General features: G+C 34.2%; 1 protein-coding gene and 2 pseudogenes across 1 annotated transcript; 2 read left to right on the top strand and 1 right to left on the bottom strand.

The window, feature by feature from the left end:
- The window catches only part of LOC143690615 (52 kDa repressor of the inhibitor of the protein kinase pseudogene), a 427,237-nt pseudogene that overhangs the window by 291,591 nt on the left and 111,393 nt on the right, over window positions 1–24,253 (top strand).
- Window positions 13,032–15,101, bottom strand: LOC143690231 (protein cornichon homolog 1 pseudogene; annotated as a pseudogene).
- LOC143642481 (olfactory receptor 6C3-like) lies at window positions 22,061–22,999 on the top strand. Its single transcript, XM_077110944.1, has one exon. It carries the CDS (start codon window positions 22,061–22,063, stop codon window positions 22,997–22,999), a length of 939 nt encoding a protein of 312 aa, XP_076967059.1.

Below are 24,253 nucleotides of genomic sequence, written 5' to 3'. Positions count from 1 at the left end.
TTAGAATTCTCAAGATGCAGAATTTACAGTTTTTCATAGTATAATTAGACCATGGTTTTGGACTCGAGATTATTATTAACATGGTAGGTTCACTTCATATTTTAATGACTGAGAACCTACTAGTGGTATTCTGTCAATAGATCAAGCTTAAAATTAAAATTAAAAAATTAGAAATGTGAATTGAATGATTATTTCACATTTTTAAAAATGTGTACTCTGTAGAAAGATAATACTATAATGTACTTTTATAAGTTAGGATGAAAACAGAAGAACTCCCTAGATATTTTGGGAAGTCTAGAAGGTCTCAGTTTTCTTACCTTTAAAAACAAAACAGTTTAATAAATGATTGCTCAGGTATTCTGTGCTTATGACTTCATACATTTATTCACCTAATATTTATTGGGTGTTTGCTATATGTCCTAAGCTGACCATTTGAAGATGAGTTAAAATATAGTTTCAATCTCAAGAAACTTACAGTCTAGCAAGGGAAACAATAATAAGCAAATAGCTAAAATGCAGTATGATATTTAATGAAAGTCATGAATAAAATTAGGAGAGAAAAAAGCAAACAAAATTTATAAAGATGAGATTTATAATAGCTAAAAGGAAAATATCATGGGATTGCATTAAGAGAAGAGACATTACAGAAGAAAAGATCAGTGACCTTGACTATAAATATAAACTTTATATGATGAACATAGAGTAAGTTTTTTAATTTACACAGAGGCTTGGTGACTGCAGACAGTAACAAATAGACAAGTATGCTATTATTAAAGTTCCAGAAAGAGTAAGGGAGGCAGGGGTCAATAAAACTATGAAGAAATATTGGCCATTTATTTTCCAAATTTGTTGAAAGCTATCAAGCCACATTTACATGAAGTTTAACAGAACCTAAACAGGATAAGAAGAAATAAAACCTAGTCACATCATATTCTAAATTTTGAGAAGCAATGCTCAAGATAGTGCCTTAAAAGCAGCATCAGAGAAAAAAATAGACATTATGCACAAATGAAAAGAAAAAAGAATTCCTGCAGATAAATTATCTAAGCTATGCAATTCAGAAGACAAAAGGATAATATCTCTAAAATACTGAAAGAAATTTTCAATGTAGAATATGAAATATGAAGGTGAAGTCATGATATTTCAGACAATAAAAAGGAGAGAAAATGTGTGACCTACTAAGTCTGGATGAGAAGACATGTTAAGGAAATACTACAAGAAAAATGATACCATATGGAAAACTGGATTTGCACAAATGATTGAAAAGGGTCAAAAAGCAAATATGCACTTAATTGCCAATAGATAGGCTAATTGACAGAAAGAAAAGAGCCTAGAAAAAAATGAGTGAAGATAGAAAAATATGAGTAGCTATCAGTATAAAAGAAGTGTGATTGTCAGCATAGGGTCCCTCCTCTCCATCAACCTTAACCCAAGCAGTTGGCCTCCTGGGGGAGTCTGGCCATGAGGGAATATCTTGCACTGATCTCTTGGACTCCTTTTAAGTAATAAAGCAAAGTCATTTACTGAAAGTCTTTATTGTGCCTGAGCCTATGTTCCCATGAGGCACCATATAGCTGCTTGTTCCACATCTGCCAATGAGGATCAAATGTGCTCCTCTGACACATCAGAGCAAGAAGTTCCTTTTTCTCTGTACCACTCTCTTTTTCCTTTGAACTCAAAGTGTGCTGCTGGGACATCTAAGATCTGATGCCATTTTTTTAGACTTAGCAATGAAAGAGGCAGTTGACACTGTTCTCATCATATCAGGAACAATGAAAATCTAATTGTGTTCTGTCCATTGTTGGGCTTGCCTATATGAAGGTATGTGTGTGCTTGCTGTGGTGTGGTGTGTGTTTGGGGTCATGGGAGAGATGGAAGTAGAGTTAGGTTGACTATAAGAGTGGAATCAGAGTATACATAAATTGCTCATCAGTGTAATGCTCTTCATTGTGGTTCCATCAAGGATACTGAAGCACTGTCAGAAAAGTAAGTATGTAATTATTGCAGTATTTTTCCATTTTCTAAACATAAACAAAGGGTGCATATATTCAGTGCTAAAATCTGGAACTCAGTTAATTAAAATTAATAATGTAAAAAAGAAAATTAACAGTCACTTCTGATGTGTTTTATTTTGAATGAACATAAAATTAGAATTTTCCTACCATGGTCACTTTATTCTTTGCAAAGATCAGGCATAAATATCAGTTGAGGAAACTGTTACTACTTAAGCAGCACAATATGAAGGGTAGAGGAAAAAATACCTCCTCCACAAAATATCCACTAGTGCCATAAAATCAAATAATGTCAGTATTAGAAATTGTCTTGCAGGGAGTATCACCTTATTATCCATCTGTTATTTTAATCCTTTTTGTTATATCTGGGGTAAGAGGCATCCAGACTCTTCTTGAATCTCAATTATCACAGGCTTTGGGCAGCCTCTGTCCCAAATAGACTGAATGAGAATTGTTCCAAAGATAAGTGAGGTCAGAGTGTCTGAACTGTATATGACAATTCATTAAATAGGGAGTCTATGAAGCACAAAAATTGAATTCCCATCACTCTTAAAGCTCCCAAAATGACAGTGATAATTGGTAGGTTTCATTGATTAAGTTGTCAAGGTCTATCAATGATAACTCACAACACTACTTATGGAGGGAAAGTGGTAAAGTTTATTATTTATTTAATAAAACTTTTCAAAGTTTAATTCATCCAAACAAAAGCAATTCTTAAGCTCTCAGGACAACCTCTGTTCCTTCGAAGAGAAAGATAATGCTTTATGGTTGCAGGCAGACAAAGAGCAAAACAAAGCAGTCATATCCAAAGTATCTGCCATAAGTCTACCTGCAATGTTAGAAGTAACGTTGATTGAACAACCTTCGTAATTTAAAATGTGATTATATAAGCTATTTAGCACATTAAATTAATGAGTTTTCAAATGCTAATATAATTGAATTCAAAAGTCATTCCTATGAAAATTAGAAAAGAAGTGTTTTCATAAGGAGAAACAGACAGTAAATTTAGAAACTAAGAACTTTCTAAGATAGAAAGGGCTAGAATAAGAAAGTCAGTAGCCAATACAAAGATATAAGATACTCTAAAATGGAAGTAATATAAGATATACTAAAATGGAGGGAGGGAGGGAGGGAGGGAGGGAGGGAGCAAAGGAGGAACAGAGGGAGGGAGAGATAGATGGAGGAGAATAAGAAGTAGGAGAATGAAACTGACCTATCACTGAGTTTGTTCTGTGGCTTCGTAGTACTTGGTAACATACCATCTCTTCAGTAAACCACTTATTTAACAAGCCAAAGTGGGTTACCCTGTTGTGTAGTCATGTTTGTGAATGCTGAACAATGCACCTTGCCAACTCAACTTATGGTTAAAGCTGACACTGCCAACTTTAATAGAAAGAAAAGAACCTAGGAAAACCAAGCAAAGATAGGAAAATATGAATAGCTGTCATATAAAAGAAGAGTGATTGTTAAAGAACAAGTTTGGAGTAGTTACTGCCTAAACCCAAAGTTACATTTTCACTGTTACTTCATGTTACTATGCCATTGAACATGCAATAAAATGAAATGTTATCTCTCACTGATAGTCTGAACATTCCTTGATGGAGCAATTTGCACGGGAGTGGGTTTCTAGTCTCTGATATTATGCTCTGTAAAAATAGGTGCACAATTTATGCATATTGGAATGAATGAATATTGATTATTGAGTAATAGGGGAGAAGAGAAAGAAAGTAACCTAATGCATTTTTAATTCTCAATTGAGAACACACATATTGGTTACAATTTAGGCAGATATGGTTTCCCTATATCCATAAATTAGGCCTAATAGCTCATTTAACAATCACTTCCCACTAATAAATATGAAAACATACTAAAGGGGCAATTTATTAAGTGGCTTTTAACTACTTGGTAAGAATTCATTTTCAAGATATTCTTCTATGGAGTGGCTCCCTGAGAGCAGCTAATTGAATGTGAATTTTTTTTCACTTTTGCTTTTATTTTTTTCTTTTTGTTTTTATGAATGTGAATCTTTGGACACAAAGAAGGATCTTCCTGAGTCCCATTCCCAGTAGCTAATGGAATACCAGAGAAAACCATTTATGGCTTTAGCTGGTAGGTTTATGAAATGGACAGTGTTAAATACCAAAGAGAAAGTAAGATTCTTCTAATTTGCTTACAAAATTGGTTCATATGTATCAATTTATTCTTGGAAGTTGTCTGGCAAGTCACATGTATCAAAAACTCAAAGAACACAAAAATAAGGTTGGAAATCTGGTTGCTAAATTAGTGAGGAGAAGTGATTTGAGGAGGAGAAAAGCAGAAATTGTGGACAGAAGAATTCAATAAAATATGCCTGAAACAGATTCTGAAGGCTGAATGCTGCTGAGAAAAGCTGAGAGGTTGACTGGGTTGACAAAAACACAAATCATTCCCTCCGGGCTCCGTCCATAGCTCGAAGCAATGCAACAGAAGTAAAACAAGTTTATACTCTAATTCCAGGGAAAATGTTCCTTGTACCAATTCAGGAAACCCTCTGCCTAAGTAATCTTTTTAATTGCTTAGAAATGCTTTGATTTGCTCTAATACAAGAAAGACAAACCAAAGACACACTTTGAATTTTAAAATGCTTGTTCCAAATATGAGATCATTTAAAGTGCAAAGAACTATTCCTTTGAAATGCTTCTTCTTACATTAAAATACATATAATCAGAGGCCTGCATAAAATACTATTTCTCTATTGTGAAAGTTAAGCATTTCAGTATGGGGAAAAGCAAAGAAAGAGGAGACTGGAAGGACCTAAAAAAATAAATGAAAATGAAAAGTATTGTCATAATATGCACAATTGGGACAAACAAAACCTGTGCCCTTGCAATCTTATTAAGAAACCGAATATGAAACCAGATACATGATTAACGTTTTTCTTTTTCAGTTGACATCTGTACCAGTTTGAAACTGTTGTGTACCCCAGAAAAGCCTATTCTTTACTCCTGATTAAATACTTGATTAGATTGTTTCCATGGAGATTTGAACCACTCAATTGGTGGTGGGACCTTTTGATTAAGTGGTTTCCATGCAGATGCGTCTCCATCCATTCAGGATGGGTCATTTACTGGAGTCCTTTAAGAGGAAATCATTTCAGAAAGAGCTAAGAGCTGACACAGAAAGATACCTGGAGATGCAGAAAGAAAATGCCCCTGGAAATACCATTTGAAATGAGAAGCTTGGAGAGAAAGCTAATGGCAGTCAACACATGTGTTCCTAGCTGAGAGAGAAATCCTTAACATCACTGGCCCTGTATTGATTCAAAATATGTTTCTCTGGATGCCTTAGTTTGGACATTTTTTTGGACTTAGAACTGTAAACTTATAACTCAATAAATTCCCTTTTAAAAAAGCAACTCATTTCTGATATACTACATTTCTGGCAGCATTAATAACATCTTTATAAATATGATTTCTCTCATGAAACTATAACTCCAAATGTGAATGGTTGAATCACTGAAAAATGTGTTAAAGATTCCAGCTTATATCATGAATTTGTCTTTTTCTCTTATCATTGTTGTCAATCTTTACCTTACATATGTTTGTGATTAATAATAGGGAATACACATGTGTTTTTAATGTTTGTTGACCTTTGAAAATGTGTGAACAAGAGTGAAGCAAATTTATCCTGGTATCTGGATTGCAGGTGAATTGCTACATAATACTGCATGAGTCATAATATTGATATGACTAACACATGGGTATATGAAAAATAAAAAATATAACTTATCAATGGGTCTAATTACTTCTGCAAATGTAATCAATAGTGTTAATAATGAGCAAATCAATGTGGTATGAAATATAAAATATGATATATTGCTTTTATTATTGATAAACAGCTATACCAATAGCATGTGTTCTAATGATTTTGTTTGGTTTTTGTTTTTCATTTATTCTTCTAATGATTTTTTGAAATAGAAAAAATTGAAGTTTGTTTTCTTTAGAGAATTCTTTTCTTTAGTTAAGATGTTTAATGAAGGTCTTAGCTATATAAAAATCAGTAACTTAATGGGTAGGCCAAGAGAGTTCACACCTGCCATGCTGGAGACCCAGGTTTGATTCCTAGTGCCTGCCCATGCAAAAAGAAATTAGTAACTTAAGTAAGCACCAAGACCAGCAAAACTAATATTTAAATAATTATTAAAAACAAGCTAAGAAATCACTTCTTTTTCTTTTTTGAGTTCAACAATAATTTCCCATCTTTTTAAAAGATATTCTGATTGCCAAAGTTAAGTCATCTAACTAAATTATGAACTAAATAGAAAAATGGAAAAATTAAATCAATTGAGAATTAGAAAATATGCCTATAATTATATAATCCCATTCAGAAGCAATTTGAATGCCCAAATCCAAATACTTGTTTGCTATACTTCAACTGTGAGACAACATTTGATTCTTAACTACTGGAGAATTTAACACACATCCAACCTGCTTTTGCCTTTGATTTTATTAAACTATCACCATTACACACAGTGTGTAGATGTAGTTTGGCAAGCTCACCCTCTCAGTGGCAATATCTTGCAAGTGAATTTAATAGAAACATATTCTTAAAGCAAGAGGATGCCCTAATATATATTCCCAGTTCGCAATAGCTATATTTTTGCCCATATACCATCAATAATTACTTTTTTATTTTTATTTTTACATTTGTAGTAGTTCAGGCAAGAATTTATTTTTGCAGTGTTAATCAGTGACAAACATGACTTTAAGCAACTGCTTTCAATCAAATTCACCTACAGTATGAAACATTATTTATAATACCAACAGCAAACTACTATCACCTCTGTCCATTCCCAAATATTTAAATTCAAACTCATTAACAATTCTGCACATACTTGATAACAGCTTCCACTTCTCTTCCTTCTATCTGTCTCTAGGTCTGAGCTTACATGTTCTAGTTAGTTCATATTAGTGAAATAATACAATATCTGACCTTTTGTGTCTGGCTTATTTCACTCAGTATTATGTCCTCAATGTTCATCCATGTTCTCATGTGCTTCAGGACCTCATTCCTTCTTACTAAAGCATAATATTCCATTGTGTGAATATACCACATTTTGTTTATCCACTCATCTGTCCGTTGGCTCTTGGATTGTTCCCATCTCTTGGTAATTTTGAATTATGCCACTATGAATATTGGTGCACAAATGTCTGTTCATGAGCCTGCTTTTAGATCTTCTGGGTATTTATGCAGTAGCAGAATTGCTTCGTTGTAGGGCAACACAATATTTACTTTTCTGAGGAACCAGCAAACTGTCTTCCACAGTGGTTGCACCATTTTACATTCCCACCAGCAGTGAATAAGTGTTCCTATTTCTCTACATCCTCTCCAACATTTGTAGTTTCCTCTTTGTTTAATAGCAGTCATTTTTATTGGTGTGAGATGATATCTCACTATGGTTTTGATTTGCTTTTCTCTAATAGCTAATGAAGATGAACATCTCTTCATGTACTTTTCAGCAATTTGTATTTACTCTTTGGAAAAATGTCTATTCATATCTTTAGCCCATTTTAAAATTGCTTGTTTGTCCTTCTGTCATTGTGTTGTAAGATATCTTTATATATACTTGATATCAGACCTTTATTAGATATATGGTTACAAGATATTCTCTCCCATTGAGTTGGCTGCCTTTTCACCTGTCTGACAAAGTCCTTTGGAGTACAGAAATGTTCAGTCTTGAGGAGTTCCAATTTATCTATTTTTTCTTTCACTGCATGTGCTTTGGATGTAAAGTCTAAGCAGCTATCTCCTATCACTAGGTTTTGAAGATGTTTTGTAATATTCTTTTCTAGGAGTTTAACAGTACTGGCTCTTATATTTAGGCCTTTTATGTACTTTGAGTGAATTTCTGAATAGGGTATGAGGTAGGGGTCCTCTTTCATTTCTTTGGATATGGATATGCAGTTCTCCCAGATCAATTTATCAAAGAGACTATTCTGTTCCAGTTCAGCAGATTTAGAGACCTTATGAAAAATCAACTGACCATAGATCTGATGCTCTACTTCTGAACTCTCAATTCAATTCCATTGATCAATATATCTATCTTTGTGCCAATATCATGCTGTATTGACTACTGTGGCTTTATAATAAATTTTAAAGTTAGGAAGTATACGTCTTCCTACTTTGCTCTTTCTTATGATGCTTTTTGCTATTCAAGGTCCTTTCCCTTCCAAATAAATTTAATAACTAACTTTGGAAAGTCTACAAAATAGTTTGATTGAATTTTGATTGGTACTGCTTTGAATCTATAGATCAATTTGGGTAGAATTGATATAATGATACATTTAGCTCTCCTGACCATGAACACAGAATGTCTTTCCACTTATTTAGGTCTTCTTTGATTTATTTTAGCAATGTTTTGTAGTTTTATGTGTACAGACATTTTATATCCCTGATTAAATTTATTCCTAGGTATTTGATTCTTTTCGTTGCTATTGTGAGTGGAATTTTTTCTTAATTGCCTTCTCAGTTAGGTCATAACCAGTGTATAGAAACTCTACTGATTTTTGCATGCTAGTCTTGTATCCTGCTATTTTGCCGAATTTGTTTATTAGCTCAAGTAATTCTGTCATAGATTTCTCAGGATTTTCCAAATATAGGATCATGTAATCTGCAAATAATGAGAATTTTATTCTTCCTTTCTGTATTAGTCAGGTTCTCTAGGGAAATAGAATCAATAAGAGATATCTGTAAATATTAGATTTATAAAAGTGTCTCACACAATCATGGGTATGCAAGAATCCAAAATCTTTAAGGCAGACTGTGAGGCTGGATGCTCTGATGAAGGGTCTTGATCAACTCCATTGGAAAGCCTGGCTGCCTGAAGAAACAGTGAAAAGGTGGAAATGTTTGTAGAATCACATTCCTCATTTCTGTAACTGGTCATGTGGTCATAGTTCATATTTATCACTACTGCCAGAATGCAATATACAAGAAATGCAGCAGCTTTTAAAAAGGAAACTCATTAAGTTACAAGTTCATGCTCTACGGACTCTAGAAAAAGACACCTTGTCTGAAGAAAGGGCAATGCCTGTCACATGAGAAGTATGTGGCTGATGTGTTTTTGTCTTTGTTCCTGATTCCATTGCTTCCAGCTTCTGATGCCAGTGGTTTCCTCACTAAGCATCTGTGAGCCTTCACTTAGCAACTCTGGAACAAAACTCTGGATTCTGGCTTGCTTAGCTTTTCATGGGAAGGGACATGTATGATGTCTATTGGGCTCTGCATCTCCAAATGTCCATGTTTAGACACCTGCTATTTCTGTTTGCATTCCAAGCATCTTTAAATTTCTGCATCTCTCTCAGCTCTGAGTTTTCTCCAAAGTATTTCCTCTTTTAAAGGTCTCCAGTAAATTAATCAAGACCTACCTTGAACAGGAAGAGTCACCATGTAATCAAGAGGTCACAATTCAAATTGGGTGTGTCACTCTCCGTAGAAACAATCCAAAGTTTCTACCCTACAATATAGAGACAGGATTAAAAGGAATATAACTGCCCTCCAAAGATTGGATCAGGAAAAAAGACATGGCTTTTCTGGGGTACATAAGTGCTTCAAACAGGCACACTTTCTGATCTGAATGCTTTTTATATCTTTTTCTTGCCTAATTGCCCTAGCTAGAACTTCTAGCACAATGTTGAATAACAGTGGGGACAGTGGGCATCTTTGCTTCATTTCCAATTTTGGGGGGAGGTTTTCAGTCTCTCACCACTGAGAACAATGTTTGCTGTGCATTTTTATGTATATCCTTTATCATATTAAGGTTTTTTTCCTTCGACTTCTACCTTTTGAAGTGTTTCTATCAGAAAAGGAATCTGAGTTTTGTTGCATACCTTTTCCATGTCAATTGAGATGATCATTTGATTTTTACCTTTTAATTTGTCAATGTGTTGTAATACATTGATTATTTTCTTGTGTCGAACTACCCTTGCATTCCTGAAATCAACCCCGAGTTCGTCATGGTGCATAATTGTTTGTAATGTGCTATGGGATTGGAATTGCAAGTATTTTGTTGAGAACTTTTGCATCTATATCCATTACTAGAGATTGGTCTGTAGTTTTCCCTTCTTATAGTATCTTTATCAGATTTTTACTTTGGAATGATGACAGTTCTATAGCAGGCATTAGGTAGTGTTCTCTTTTCTTCAAATTTTTGGAAGATTTTAAGCTGGAATGGTGTTAGTCCTTCTGGGAATGTTTGGTAAAATTCCCATGTGAAGTCATCTGGCCCTGAGCTTCTTTTATTAGAAGGTTTTAGGTGTCTGATTGAATCTCCTTACTTGTGATTGGTTTGTTGAGGTCTTCTATTTCTTCTCAAGTCGGTACAGACTATTCATGTGTTTAGGAAATTGTCCATTAAGTCTAACTTGTCTAGTTTGTTGGTATACAGTTGTTCATAGTAATTCTTAAAATTATTTTTTATTCTTTTGGAGTGCATGGTAATGACCACCCTCCATTTCTGATTCATTTTATTTGCATATACTCTCTTTTTCACTTTGTTAGTCTTGCTAATGGTTTGTCAATCTTGCTGATCTTCTCAAAGAACCATCTTTTGTATTTATTGATTCTATTTTTTATTTTTGGTTCTCCAATTCATTTATTTCCAATTTGATCTTTGCTATTTCTTCTCTTCTACTTTCTTTAGAGTTCATTTGCTTCTCTTTCTCTAGTTTCATTGGTTGTTCAGTTAGGTCTTTGGTTTTAGCTATTTCCTGCTTCTTAATGTAGTATTTTAGAGCTATAAATTTCCATCTCAGTACTGTCTTTACTGCATCCCATAGGTTTTGATATGTTGTATTTCCATTTTCATTCATATATAGATACTTATTAAGTTATCTTGCAATTTCTTCTTTGACCCACTGATTATTTAAGAGCATGTTGTTTAACCTCCATATATTGGTAAAAAGTTCTAGTTCTTCAGTGGTTACTGGTTTCCACCTTCATCCCATTGTGATCTGAAAAAGTGAATTGAATAATTTCAATCTTTACAAAATTATTAAGACCTGTTTTATGCTCCAGCATATGGTCTATTCTGGGTAATGTTCCATGAGCATTTGTGAAGAATCTTTACCCTGATATTTTGGGGTATATATGTATGTTAGTTCTAAATCATTTATCATATCATTTATGTTCTCTATTTCCTTATGATCCTCTGTTTGGTTGTTCTATCTATAGAAGAGACCATTGTTTTGAATTCTCTCACTATTATTTTAGAAATATCCATTGCTGCCTTCAGTTTTGTCAATGTTTGCCTCCTATACTTTGGGGGCTCCTTGATCGAGTGCATAAACATTTATGATTATTTCTTCTTAGTGAATTGCTCCTTGGCACACATGGTAACTTTACATTTAAAGTCTATTCTGCTGGTTATTAATAAAGCTACTCCAGGTTTCTTTGGTTATTACTTGTGTAGAATATCTTTCTCCATTCTTTAACCTTCAACCTATTTGTATCTTTGGGTCTAAGATGAGTTGTAGACAGCCTATAGATGAACCATATTTTTTAATCCATTCTTACAATTTCTGTCTTTTAAGTGAAGAGTTTAATTCCTTAACATTCAATGTTATTACTGTAAAAGCAGTTATTGATTCAACCATCTTATCCTTTGGTATTTATTCATCAGATCTATTTTTTCTTTCTCTTTTTATCTTTTAATCCTCTTTGATTCTGCGACCTCCTCTAGACCTCTCCCTTCTGTCTTTTTCTTCAGCCAACAGAACTCTCTTTAGTATTTCTTGTAGGGCAGGTCTCTTGTTAACAAATTCTCTCAACATTTGTTTATCTTTGAAAATTGTAAACTCTCCCTCATTTCACCAGCAAAGGATAGCTTTGCAGGGGATTTTTCTCTTTCAGAATCTTAAATATATTTAAGATATATTGACTTCTCACCTCCATGGTGCCCGATGTACTCAGTCAGCGCTTAGTCTTATGTGGTACCTATGTGGGTGGTAATTTGCTTTTCTTTCACTACTTTCAGGACTCTCTCCTTCTCTTTGGCATTTGACACTCTGATTAGTGTATGTCTTAGAGAGGCTTTATTTAGATTTATCCTGTATGGAGTTTGTTCAAATTCTGTGATATGAATACTTATGTCTTTTTTATTAATTTCAGAATTTTATTGTATTGCACTAAAGGAACAGCAGGATGATTATACAATGTTCTCTCTCATTCAGATTTTATAATCTAAGATACTTGTAAATTCTTAAGAATATCTTTACCACCAGATTAGAACAATAAATATAATAATCCATTTCTTAATAAATAATGTCTTACAAATAAAAAACACATTTAAAATAGCTTTAAATGCATTCTTCACAAGTAATTCAATATATATTTTTATATCATATTCATTTATGCTTAAGAATTAAAGCAAGTATATCACTCTGATGGAAATGTGGGAAATCTCTCACTCATGTAATATATAGGGATCCTATTCAAGTCAAAGAGGAAAAATCACATTCTTATTTCTGTAAATGTATTCATACATAATCATCTACATGACAGACAAGGAAACTCATGAAGTTTTCCACAGGTCAGGTATACATTTTCAGTTAATCAAGAGCACATGATATCTACAGCTAATTTATAAGTAAGTGGCATTTCAATAAAACCAAAATGAGCCCTACAAGTTCCTATGAACAAAAGCTTCCAATGGACTAAGGGCAGTCAGTAATTAATGCAATCATTCAGAGGATTATGGCTGGTCTTTAAGGAATGCAAGTTCAAACCTGTCAACACCAGAGGTAATCATTTTATATTAATTTATGTATAATTCCATTTTAATTCTTTATCCATGTATAATACATGAAAACAGTCTTTTCACAAGCAAAAAAATGTGGAAACATGTTTAAAATAAGGAATCATTGTTTTAAAATAACTAATCTGATTCTATAGTCTACTCTTGGAAACAGGACCATGCTGGATAGAATCCCTTCATTTGGTGGCTTTTGCATGTACTTAACTGGATCAATTCTTCTATATGTTCTAAGAGCTCACCAAAACATAGATCATGCTGTACAGGTAGTAAAAAAATGTTAGGAGATACATAGATAATTTGCACCATCCTACTTTCTGAAAATATGCTAGAATATCTGCATTTGTGATGGTTGTAGGATCATAGAGTCCTGGTCCACTCATCACTGGTCTACTCATATACCTCCAAATATGATATGCCAAGAGGGGCATATTGAGACCCATTGTGAGCCATTCGGCTGCACAAAGAAACATGACACTGAAGAAAGCATTGATGAGGTTCTCTGGAAGTACAAGCGAGTTCAGGGTATTACACTGGTCTAAAGGATTCTTGTAATCAGCCTTCAGTTCATCAATGCTATAATGTGACAGATGGAGAAAAAAAAATAAGCTCAGCAGTGAGCAGCATCACCAGCATATAGCAGAAGGTCACAAACATGAATGCTATAGCCAAGGTACTGCAAGGAGGAGCAGCAAGCAGTGCTGGTGACAACAGAGAAAGTTATTAATATTTATGTCTTAGACAGGGTTTAGGAAGTCTCTCCCATTATCTTCTCAAATAATCTTCCAAGTTCTTTCTTCTTCTCTTCTCCTTCTGGGACATCAATGATTCTTATATTTCTGTGCTTTATGTTGTCAATCATTTCCCTGAGATCCAGTTCAATTTTTTCCATCTGATTTATATTTTGTGTGTGTGCATTAAAATTCAGTTGCTCTGTTTTCTAGTTTGCTTATTGTTTCTTCTCACTCTTCAAATCTGCTATTGAGTATTTCTCCTATATTTTTTATTTAATCTACAGTATCTTTCACTTCTGTAGGATCTACTATTTTTCTATTTATTATTTCAAATTCTTCTTTACGCTTTTCTAGTGCATTTTTGATATCTTTTATCTCTTTAGCCAACTCATTGAAGTTATTTAGGAGATTTATGTGAACATCTTTGATTATTTGTTCAAATTCTATGTCTCATCTGGCTTTTTAATTTGGTCCTTTTTTTTGGTCATATCTTCTCATTTTTCATATGCTTTATGATTTTTTTTGCTGATTTCTAGGTATTTGACTATCTTGATAAGGTTATTTTGAATTTGATTTTTCTCACTTATCTAAGATTTTGTAATAGCTTGGGTTTGCATTGTATGTCTTCCTTGACACTTGGTTGTCAGTAATTCCTAGTGAAACCAAGCCTGGTGCCTCATATAGCAGGTGAAAGACTTTTCCTAAGTCTATTAGAAACTGGGCAGAAAATCAGCTTGCCAGACTGCACTTTCTCTGTCTTGCCAGCGATGGTGGTCATGTACCACTTCTTCCGCACAACCTTACCTCTTCCTGACTGTGGTAACCCCCTAGAACAGGACTCAATCAGACACCAGTTCAGTCAAGGTTTCAGTCCTCCATGTGCACAAGAACCTGCCAACCCTGGGAGTAGGGAGTAGGCACTGTGCACCTTGGCAAAGACTCTGCCTGTGGGCACAATGTGTCCAGTTATCCCCAGGCTCCAATGTGGAAAGATCTTCAGTTGAGGGACTAAGAGTTTCAACATTCTCAGCCAGAGCTGGCCCAAAAGTTCTCTGCTTTCCACTGGCCAGCAAGATCTGAGTTTGTTTTAGGCACTGCTTTGACAGTTGGGTTATCCATATTTCTCAGCCAAAACAAGGCCTGTTTTCCCATACAGGGGTTATAGACCAGCTCTAATGGGCCTGGGATAGGATCTGTAGAGGTTCTGAAAAGCCCTGCAATTCTGGTGTACTTCCTGGCCTGCCCAACTGATGGCACTATTCAGTGACTTAATCATACTCAGAAACTGTTTACTCTGGAGCCCAGGCAGTGCTTGACTGGGTGGGGTTGAAACTGTGGGGTTCTTCTGCTGTCACTTCACCAACCAAAATCTGGCTCAATGGGCAGTTGTGTCCCCCACTTTACATGTGGTGGAGGATTCCCCCAGCTGCCCCAGTCTGCAGCTGTCTCCAAGACAAGGAATAGGCCACCTGCTACTGTTTCCCTCAAGGATGTGGGATGAGCACCAGGACCTAAGTCTGGAAACACAGATTCTGTCCACGGTTCCTCAGACTCTTTATCCCTCATTGACCTGGGCCTTGAAATCTCCTCCCCTGTCCCCTGGGTCCCCAAACAGTTGATTTGTGTATTTTATGCCATGCTTCTTGCTGCATTTGGGGAAGATTTTGCAACTCCCTCCCTTATCCTCCATTTTGAAAATTTCTCTCTACTGCTCTTTTGTATTCCACCCTCCCCCACAACTTAATTCTTGCAGTGGGTCTCTTTGGACTTGGGTCCTGTGTCTGGATATGGGTGGAGACCTGTGTCACTGCTGTGAGAGATGTTATAGTCTGTATCCCTGGTGGGAAGTGGGAAGGATCCTGGCTGCTGCTTCTGTGCAATTCCTTAGTTGTGTGGGACCAAGTGAGGGGGAGGAGGAAGGACTGTCCAGTCTGAGATGGAAATTTCCAATTGGATATTTTAATTTTTCTTTGACTCAACATTTGTGGGATTCTTTTCTTCAGGGTTCTGAACAAGTGAGAATTGTCCTTTTTCTTCCCCCCCAGTCTCTGGGAGAGGTTTTCCATAGCTGTTTGCATCACCATATTGATCCAAAGCCCTTTTACCCTTTTATTTCTTTGGATTAGTAGTAATGTCCCCCATTATTTGCTGTAAGTCACTTGTGTCCTTCCTTTTTTTAATTTGTTAATTTAGCTAATAATTTGTTGATTGTATTTTTAAAAAACTGCTTTCATTGATTCTCTCTATTGATAATTCACTTATCTCCATTCCAATCTGTGTTATTTCTTTCCTTGTACTGGCTTAGCATTTAATTTGCTCTTCTTTTTCGAGATCTTCTATTTATGATGTTAGGTTTCTGCTTTGAGATCTTTCTTCCTACTTTAATATAAATATTTAAAGTTGTAAGTTTCTGTCTTAGAACTTCATTTCCTTTATTCCATAAGTTGTGGTATGTTGTATTTACATTTTCTTTCACATCAAGATATAGCTTAATTTCCCACTGATTTCTTCTTCACTCAATTGGTTGGTTGGTTATATATTGTTTAATTTTCATATATTTGTGAATTTTCCATTTCTCCTCCTGCTATTGATTTCTAGCTTCATTTCCTTATGGTCAGAAGAATTACAATGAATCATTTCAACACTTTGGAATTTATAGAGAATTATTTTATTACATAACATATGGTCTATCCTGAAGAGTGTCTTGTGCACTAGAGAAGAATGGGTATTCTGCTGCTGTTGGGTGAGGTGCTATGTCCACTTGGTTTATACTTTTGTTCAAATCTTCTACGTCCTTGTTCATCTTCAGTCTAAATGTTTTATACATTGTTGAAAATTGTTTATATAAGTTCTTAGTATTATTGTTGAATTATCTACTTCTCCCTTCAAACCTGTCAACAGGTGCTTCATATATTTTGTGGCTCTGAAATTAAGTGCATATATATTTTATAATGGCTATCTTCCTATTGAAATGTCCCTCTTTTCAGTATATAGTGACATTCGTTGTCCTTCATAACTGTTTTAGAATTACTCTATTTTATCTTATATAAGCATAGCTACCCCAATTTTGTTTTGGTTACAATTTGCATGGTATATTTTTTCCCACCCTTTTACTTCCAGCTTACTTGTATCTTTTAATTTTTATGGAGCATATGGTTGGATCATGTTTGTTGTTATGCATTCTATCGATCTTTGCCTTTTGACTGAGGAGTTTCATCTATTAACAATTAAAGTAACTATTGATAATGCAGTATTTTCTTCTGCCATTTTGGTACATGGCCATTATAAGTCTTATACCAATTTTGTCCCTAAAGTCTTCCAATAATCTTTACCTGCTTATGTATTTGGTTTATTTGTGTTGTGTACATTAAAATTTGTGCACAGCATTAATATTGTATTTTTTTATACCCCTTCTCATTCCTTTCTCTACATATTTTCATATATTTTCTTTCTGGTTACCATAAGTTTAAAATTTAGTATCCTAAATATATAACAATCATATTTGATTTAACACCACTTTAGCTTCAGTAGAATACATATACACTATTCCTGTACTTCTTAGGCCCCTGTGGGGGGTCAGGAGCAATAAATCAGGCAATAAATCAGGCCCTAGCAAGAAGAAGGTATCTGGAGTCACAAGATCCAGGGTGGAAAGTTCCCAAGAGTTAAAAATTGAACAATAATCATTGTTAAGAAACTAAAAGAATGGAATGTATTGTGCAAGAGCAATGGCATTTCTCTGCTTCTTAGGTAAGATTGCTTGCTTATAGCTGCAAACCAAAATGTGGCTCAAAAAGATAATGTCCTTTTTCCTGCTTCTGTGGATATGCTTGTGGCTTTTACCCTCATAAGCCCCCCTTGAGAACTCCTCAGGGCTGCACTCTGATTCCTCCTTCTAGGGTTTCTGAGGCAGTCACTCTGGCTGGCTAATAAAGACTCCTAATTGGCTAGCAAATTGCTTTGACTTGTGTGGTCCCTCTTTTGGTGCACCCCACAACAGCCCCCACCTTTCTATTGCACTTGTTACAAATTATATCTTTATAAATTGTTTTTCTAGTATCTCTGCTTGGAAATTTTTTAAAAAATTCTCTTTATTGAGATTCTCATATAGGTTAGTCATTGTTTTCCTAATATCCTGAGTTATTTCTCTGTATCTTTGTTATCTCTTTCAGCATATTAATCATCTGGGTGTTTTTGAAAGACTTTTTCTTGTATGTTCACAGTTTTGTGTTCTTTGTTGACATTTTTAGCCTTTTTACCCATTTCTTTTGTCTGATCCATATTTCTTGTAACTTTGTTTGCCTTGTGATCTTTTGTTACACACTATATATTTTAATTTAAAGGGCTGATATGGGCTTTCTTCCCTGAACTGTCTGTACCATGAGTTTGTACCCAGTTCTCAATATGATGGAGATTTCCTTACATGTCAGGAGCTAATATAACCAAATAAACAAAGCAAAGAGAACTTTTAAATTCTTTGCAGCTGGTTTTTGATTGTCCTGTTTTCCAATTCAGAGGTGAGCCCTCCTATCAAGATCAGCCTAAACCATTTTTGAGCCAGGTCTTATCATGACCTTCTGTTTACTTTTGTGGCCTTAGGAATTTCCCATTATAGGAATTCAAATGCACCTTCCACTCCCTATGAAATGGATTTTCTCCCTCTCCTAAGTACTCATTTTATAATTTAAAGCAGGTAAGCCATTCCCCAAGGTGCAGCCTTGGGGAATGCCTTGAGACTATATTGTGTGGCATGGTAGCTATTTCAGGAAGGGTGAATTTCACTGGCATTTATCACATTTTACCAGTTTCTTTTTCCAATTCTTATTTCTATGCTGCACAGTGTTCCACTAGATTCCAAAATTTCAAAATAGCTAAGACAGTTCTTGCAAGTTCAGTGGTTGTTTTCATGGACAGATTGATTCCTGGAGACTTCTATACTGTCATCTTCCCTGAATTTTCCTTTACTGTATCATGTTGTATTTTCTAAATCCTTGTATGCTTCTGATAAGTTAACATTTTTTCCTGATAGACAAGTAAAGGTGAAGCTGATCAACTAAATCCAAACTTGAACTGGGTTGAATTGAAGCTGGGTTGTATTTGGTTAAACTTGACCTAAAATTTGTTCATTCCAATTTCTAACTTTTGGCTTTCCATAACTTTAATTGATACTCTGGGATGGAGTTGGTGGGATTTATGTTTTCTTAGGACTGAAATTCCACAGGCTTTTCTATAGTCTTCAGAAATGGAGCAATTAGCCCTTTTCCTACTTTTTCCCAATTCATCTTCAATGTTTGACAAATATCTTGAGGACATAACCAACTTGAGATTTGAGAACCTTCACCACATTCCATTTTATCATTTAACTCCTATGTGATTACTAAAATCTCAGCTGGTTTCTCACTCCTCCCATCAAAGGTGTCTGCCAAGAACCCAGTTTCTTTTGCAGATAGCTAAGCATCCCCAGACTTTGAAAATTATTTTTGTCAACCTAATGTTCCCTGGAGTGATGATCTTATCCACTTGCAGCTTTTGTTATCAGTGTGTGACATTTCCATTGTTAATTTTTGTTTCCAAATTACTGGCAGACTTCAGGATCTGCTTAAATCTTTAACTGCAGATTTCAACCAAATTTAAAATTTGGTGATGGTCTTTAGGGATAAGTTGGCAATTTGTATGAAGTCCATAACTTTTCCCAGTTTACATTGCACTATGCTGTATTGCCAGTAGTTTTCTTGATTTCTCCAACCCACAGAAGCAACCATCTCCTAGATCCAGACCCAAAATCCCATCTTTGAAAAAAGTTAACATATAACAGAAGATCCTAGTGAAAACACCTGTTTTCATTTCACCTGTAGTAATGATGTTATCTCTTTAAAATTCTATTCTTTCTGTAATTTTAATCACTGTAGTTTTCATTGTTCTGCAGTAATCTGTTGTCTTTAAATACAACATTTCCCTTTGATTTATGTTGGCTTTCTTCCAATTACTGGGACTGCTTCCTACGGCAACTTTAGGATCACCAACAGAAACATGTGTCTTACGTATATGTCTTCATCAGTTCCACCATTTTGTATAACTTAATAAATATTTTCTCAAAAATTTCTCTTATTCCATATCACTTGTAGTTTTGCTTTTATCAAACTTGTATTGAATGTGTTATCCTTCTCTATGTTTTCAAAGCCGATATGAAAAGGATATGTTAATATAAAAATGTAATACAGACTTTGTGTTAGTTTAGTATCTAAATTTTACATGCTTTCTAAACTATATTTACTTTTCCCCAAAGTCAACCTCTTACCTAGAGATATATTTTCATCAATTACAGATATCCACCTTGATAGGAAAACTCTTTAGCTTCTTTTGTTACTAATTCAAGTTGTTTATCATCATCCTTTATTCATTCCAACTATAGTTAACTTAATGAAAAGTAAATATAATGGATTTACTTTTCTTACATTTCTGTATTTTTGCATTATATTTAATGAAAGAAAAAATCATCCTTGTTGTTTAGAGGATGTGTAGACAGAAAACTAGATTTTTTTTCCTTAAGTGGTTTTTAGTTAATTACATTTCTATAATAAAGTACTTTCAAAAGGCAGATATGCCATTGTTTTCTTGGTTGGCCATTTAGTATAATAAATATTTCTTACTAGAATGCTGTATGGAGAGGGTAAGATGCAAGTATGTTTGAGCTTAAAATATATTATGAGCCACCTGATGAATATTCAGTCAATCAGAGGTTATAGACTAAGTTGTCCTCAGTCAGGTCAACATTCTATTTTGATTCTCTTTTTGGAATAGAAATGAAAGCTCCAGTTTTCTTATCTTTAAGGGAGTAGATATTTAATGGTTAACATAGTTTGAAAATTCTAAGGTTATTTATAAGAACTCTTAATCTCCTCTCTATGAATTAGATTTCATTTTCAGTCAACATTTCAGATTTCCCTATAGATGCCGTGGTGAGACTCACCTGTTTTTTTTAAGAGTTGATGAAGATACTCAGTATCTTCTCTGTAGGAATTCCCAAGGCTCTACACCAGTTCTCAATAAATACCCCTTTTGTGTTAAGGAGCAAAGATAAATCTGTGGTTATATAAATACAGAAACACTTTGCATAATAAAAGAGAATTTAAACCTCAATTGAGTAAACAGAATTCCTAAAAGATCAATCTGCTCTTTTAATTCTAGATAAATTAATTTCTAGATTTAAGTTGGTTGAACTCAGACATTGTTTTTATGTACAGGTATTAAGAAAAATGCATTGAAAGTGCCACTGTATGCTGATTAGAGAGAAATTCATAGGGGTTTGCATTTCTTAATTTGTTTTTACTGTGAATAAGTTGTTGAGAGATAGGAAACAAAGGATAAGTATGGGTTAGAAAGAAATAAATATTAGAAAAATCATTCTTAATACATTTTTGCTTAATGATACAAAGGAAAAATTTCACAACATGGATAGCCTGGAAAGTAAGTCTATGGAAAGTAAGTATATTCAATATTTTATTGTTTTTCTGCAAAGTAATTACAATGGAATCCTTTCTTCTGTAAATATTGATCATGATATTAAGCCAACTAAATACAGAATTAAAAACAAAATGAATACTTGTATAATTCATGATTAACATTTAATATACAAATTTTAAAAGATGTATGAATTACTCTATTAGAATAGCACCATTAACAATAATTCCCAATAATTTATTTATTACAAAAGCTGACTGGTACATTTGCCTTTATATTTAGGAAAGGCTTAGGTACTTAAATATTATTGGATATAAAATAGTATTTCTTACATTAATATGATACCACTGAAACTGACTGAACTATTGAGTAAAATCATTCCTAGTTTTATGCAAAATTTCAATTTATATATTAATTGCATTACATTGTGCTAAACTTCATATAAACTCTTTCTATTGAAAGTAGTTATAGTTGACATGGAACGGAAAGAGGAACCAAAATTATTATAATCGGAACATAACCAATTTTTGTTAATCTAGATGCAAATAATTCAGGTCTAATTTACTGCTTTAAGTATGCAAGGATACATAAAAGATATACCTTGGTGAAAGACTGACATTATTTTAATGATAGAAAGGTAAACCAAGCTAATCTGAGAATGTTTTCTTGTGAATTCACTTCATGTATTTTAAACAAAACTTTAAAATCAGAGAAACTTGCAGATACTTACAAAAGAAAGTATTAAATTAATTTTGTTACAAAATAAGATCTATAAGGAGAATTTAGAAAAGGAATAGCCAGAGGAGTTGATGAGATTAAAAGGATTACGCTTGTGCTTCTACAGGCTATGTGAAAAGCTTAAAAATAGAGCAGAGAGGTGTGAAATGGATGTTGAAATGGATACAGATGATGACAATCACTTCATCCTCAAATATTTCTTCAATATTTCACTTCTCAGACATGGAGAAAGAAGCATCATAGATAACCAAGTAAATTCATTTAAAATGAAAAATAATCATCTATTTTTTCCCCCAGATCTGATTTAATTTAGAAGGCATTTAACCATGAGGAACTATACAGTGGTGACAACATTCACTCTTCTAGGACTGACAGATGACCCCAATTGGCAAATTGCAATTTTTCCTTTTCTATTTCTAACATATTTATTGAGTATCACTGTAAATTTGACTATCATCCTGCTCACCTTGGTGGATTCCCACCTCAAAACACCCATGTATTTCTTCCTTCGGAATTTCTCCTTCTTGGAAATCTCACTGACATCTGCCTGCATCCCTAGATTCCTGGTCAGCATCATGACTATGGATAAAACAATTTCCTATAATGCTTGTTTAACGCAATTATTTTTTCTCATCTTCTTGGGTGCATCAGAGTTTTTCCTATTGGCTGTTATGTCCTACGACCGCTATGTGGCCATCTGCAGACCCCTTCATTATGCAACCATTATGAGCAGCAGAGTCTGCAACCAGCTGGTTCTTAGCTCTTTGTTGAGTGGGTTGTTAACAATCTCTCCTGGATATACCATGATCCTAGAGTTGGAATTCTGTGATGCCAATATTATTGACCATTTTGCCTGTGATTATTCTCCTATTCTGAAACTCTCTTGCACAGACACATGGGTCATAGAATTTATAAGTTTTATTATGGCTATTATCATACTCCTGATTACATTGGCCCTTGTCATAGTATCCTATGCAAATATCATAAGAACAATTCTGAAGATTCCTTCTGCCAAACAAAGGAAAAAGGCTTTTTCTACCTGTTCCTCCCACATGATTGTTGTTTCTATCTCTTATGGCAGCTGTATTTTTATGTATATTAAACCTTCTGCAGAGGAAAGGGTATCTTTAAATAAGGGTGTGGCCATTCTCATCACTTCAGTTGCACCCATCTTAAATCCTTTTATATATACTCTAAGAAATAAACAAGTGAAACAAGCCCTGAAGGATATATTTTTTAAAAGGGCCTTTATTGCCTTAAAATAATAGCTTTGCCTTTTATAGAAGCATAAAACTACAGCTTATTTAAAATTGCAGTATATATCAACAAGCACTCATAAAGAAGGATATCCCTTCTTTATTTGTGCATGATGGTAGTGTCTGTAGCACCAAGAAGCTCTTTTCTAGTGCTATTATCTGTAACCATGGTGTTTCCTTATTTAATGCTGGAATCACTGAATTCTTCCACCTAATTATCTGATTTTGCCCAAACTCAACATATTCCACTAATAATTCCTTTTGAAAATCCAATATATATCTTCATGTATTTCTAGCGTAGATGTGCCCAAAATATAGACCACTTTTGATATGACAATTCATATCCTAGAAATTAAATGAAATGGAACAGGTAACACAATTAACTTTTTTTCTCCACCCACCTCTACTTTAAACTTTCTTTTCTTTCGGGTTGGTACTCCATTTATGGAATTTTGACCTCACTTAATTTACTTTTACATTTACATGCCCTGAAAGCTTTCTGAGCATGACTGTTTTAACATCACTTGGATGTAAAGGCATTTAAGCAAAATGCCAGAATTTATTCATAATCATTGAAAAACTCTTCATCTGGGTATCCATTAAAAGATTAAGGGAAGTCATCATAGAGCAATTTTGAAAACTTACTTCTCTTACTGCATTAACCAAGACTACTAAAATTATCTCTTTTGTAAAGGAAAGGCTGCTTCTATTTCTCCTGTAGTTTTGCTTTATGAACATGGACACTGTGCTATTTGGAGTACAGGTATCAGGTCTTCATTGTGAATTGTACCATTTAACATTATAAATTATCTTGTGTAATGCTTTTCTAGTCCAGTTTCTGAAGTTCTTTTAAGTATGGCCTTGATTTTTCTCTCAGGCCTCAACACCCTCAGCAGGAAACATCTTTAAGGAACTAAACTGATTTTTGTTTCACAGCCCACTGATCCCTTTTATTTGATGCTGACAAGCCTGAAGGTCATGTGAAATGCCTTTGGCAAGAATCTGGTTTGATTTTGATATCCTGAGATCAAATTTCCCTTCGAGTTTTCTGGATTTTTCAAAGCTTCCCATATTTTGGGTGGTTCTCAAAATAATTGGTGTACTTATGATAACTAAATTGATTCCAGTATTTTTATGGATACATTCTTTTATAAAATCCCTTTTGGAATTTTTGTATAATGTAGGAAGGTGTGGATTAAGCATGTGTACTCAACCACAGCATGACAGAACTTTTCCTGTGATTCTGAATAATAAGCTCTACAT

This window comes from Tamandua tetradactyla, chromosome 7, assembly GCF_023851605.1.
Source record: "Tamandua tetradactyla isolate mTamTet1 chromosome 7, mTamTet1.pri, whole genome shotgun sequence".
Classification (NCBI taxonomy): Eukaryota; Metazoa; Chordata; class Mammalia; order Pilosa; family Myrmecophagidae; genus Tamandua; species Tamandua tetradactyla.
The sequence above is the reverse complement of the archived record's forward strand: the minus strand, read 5'-3'. Positions and strand labels throughout refer to the sequence as shown.

Excerpts from the sequence above, each read along its gene's own strand:
- LOC143642481 (XM_077110944.1), top strand. The coding sequence starts at position 22,061 with ATGAGGAACTATACAGTGGTGACAACATTCACTCTTCTAGGACTGACA.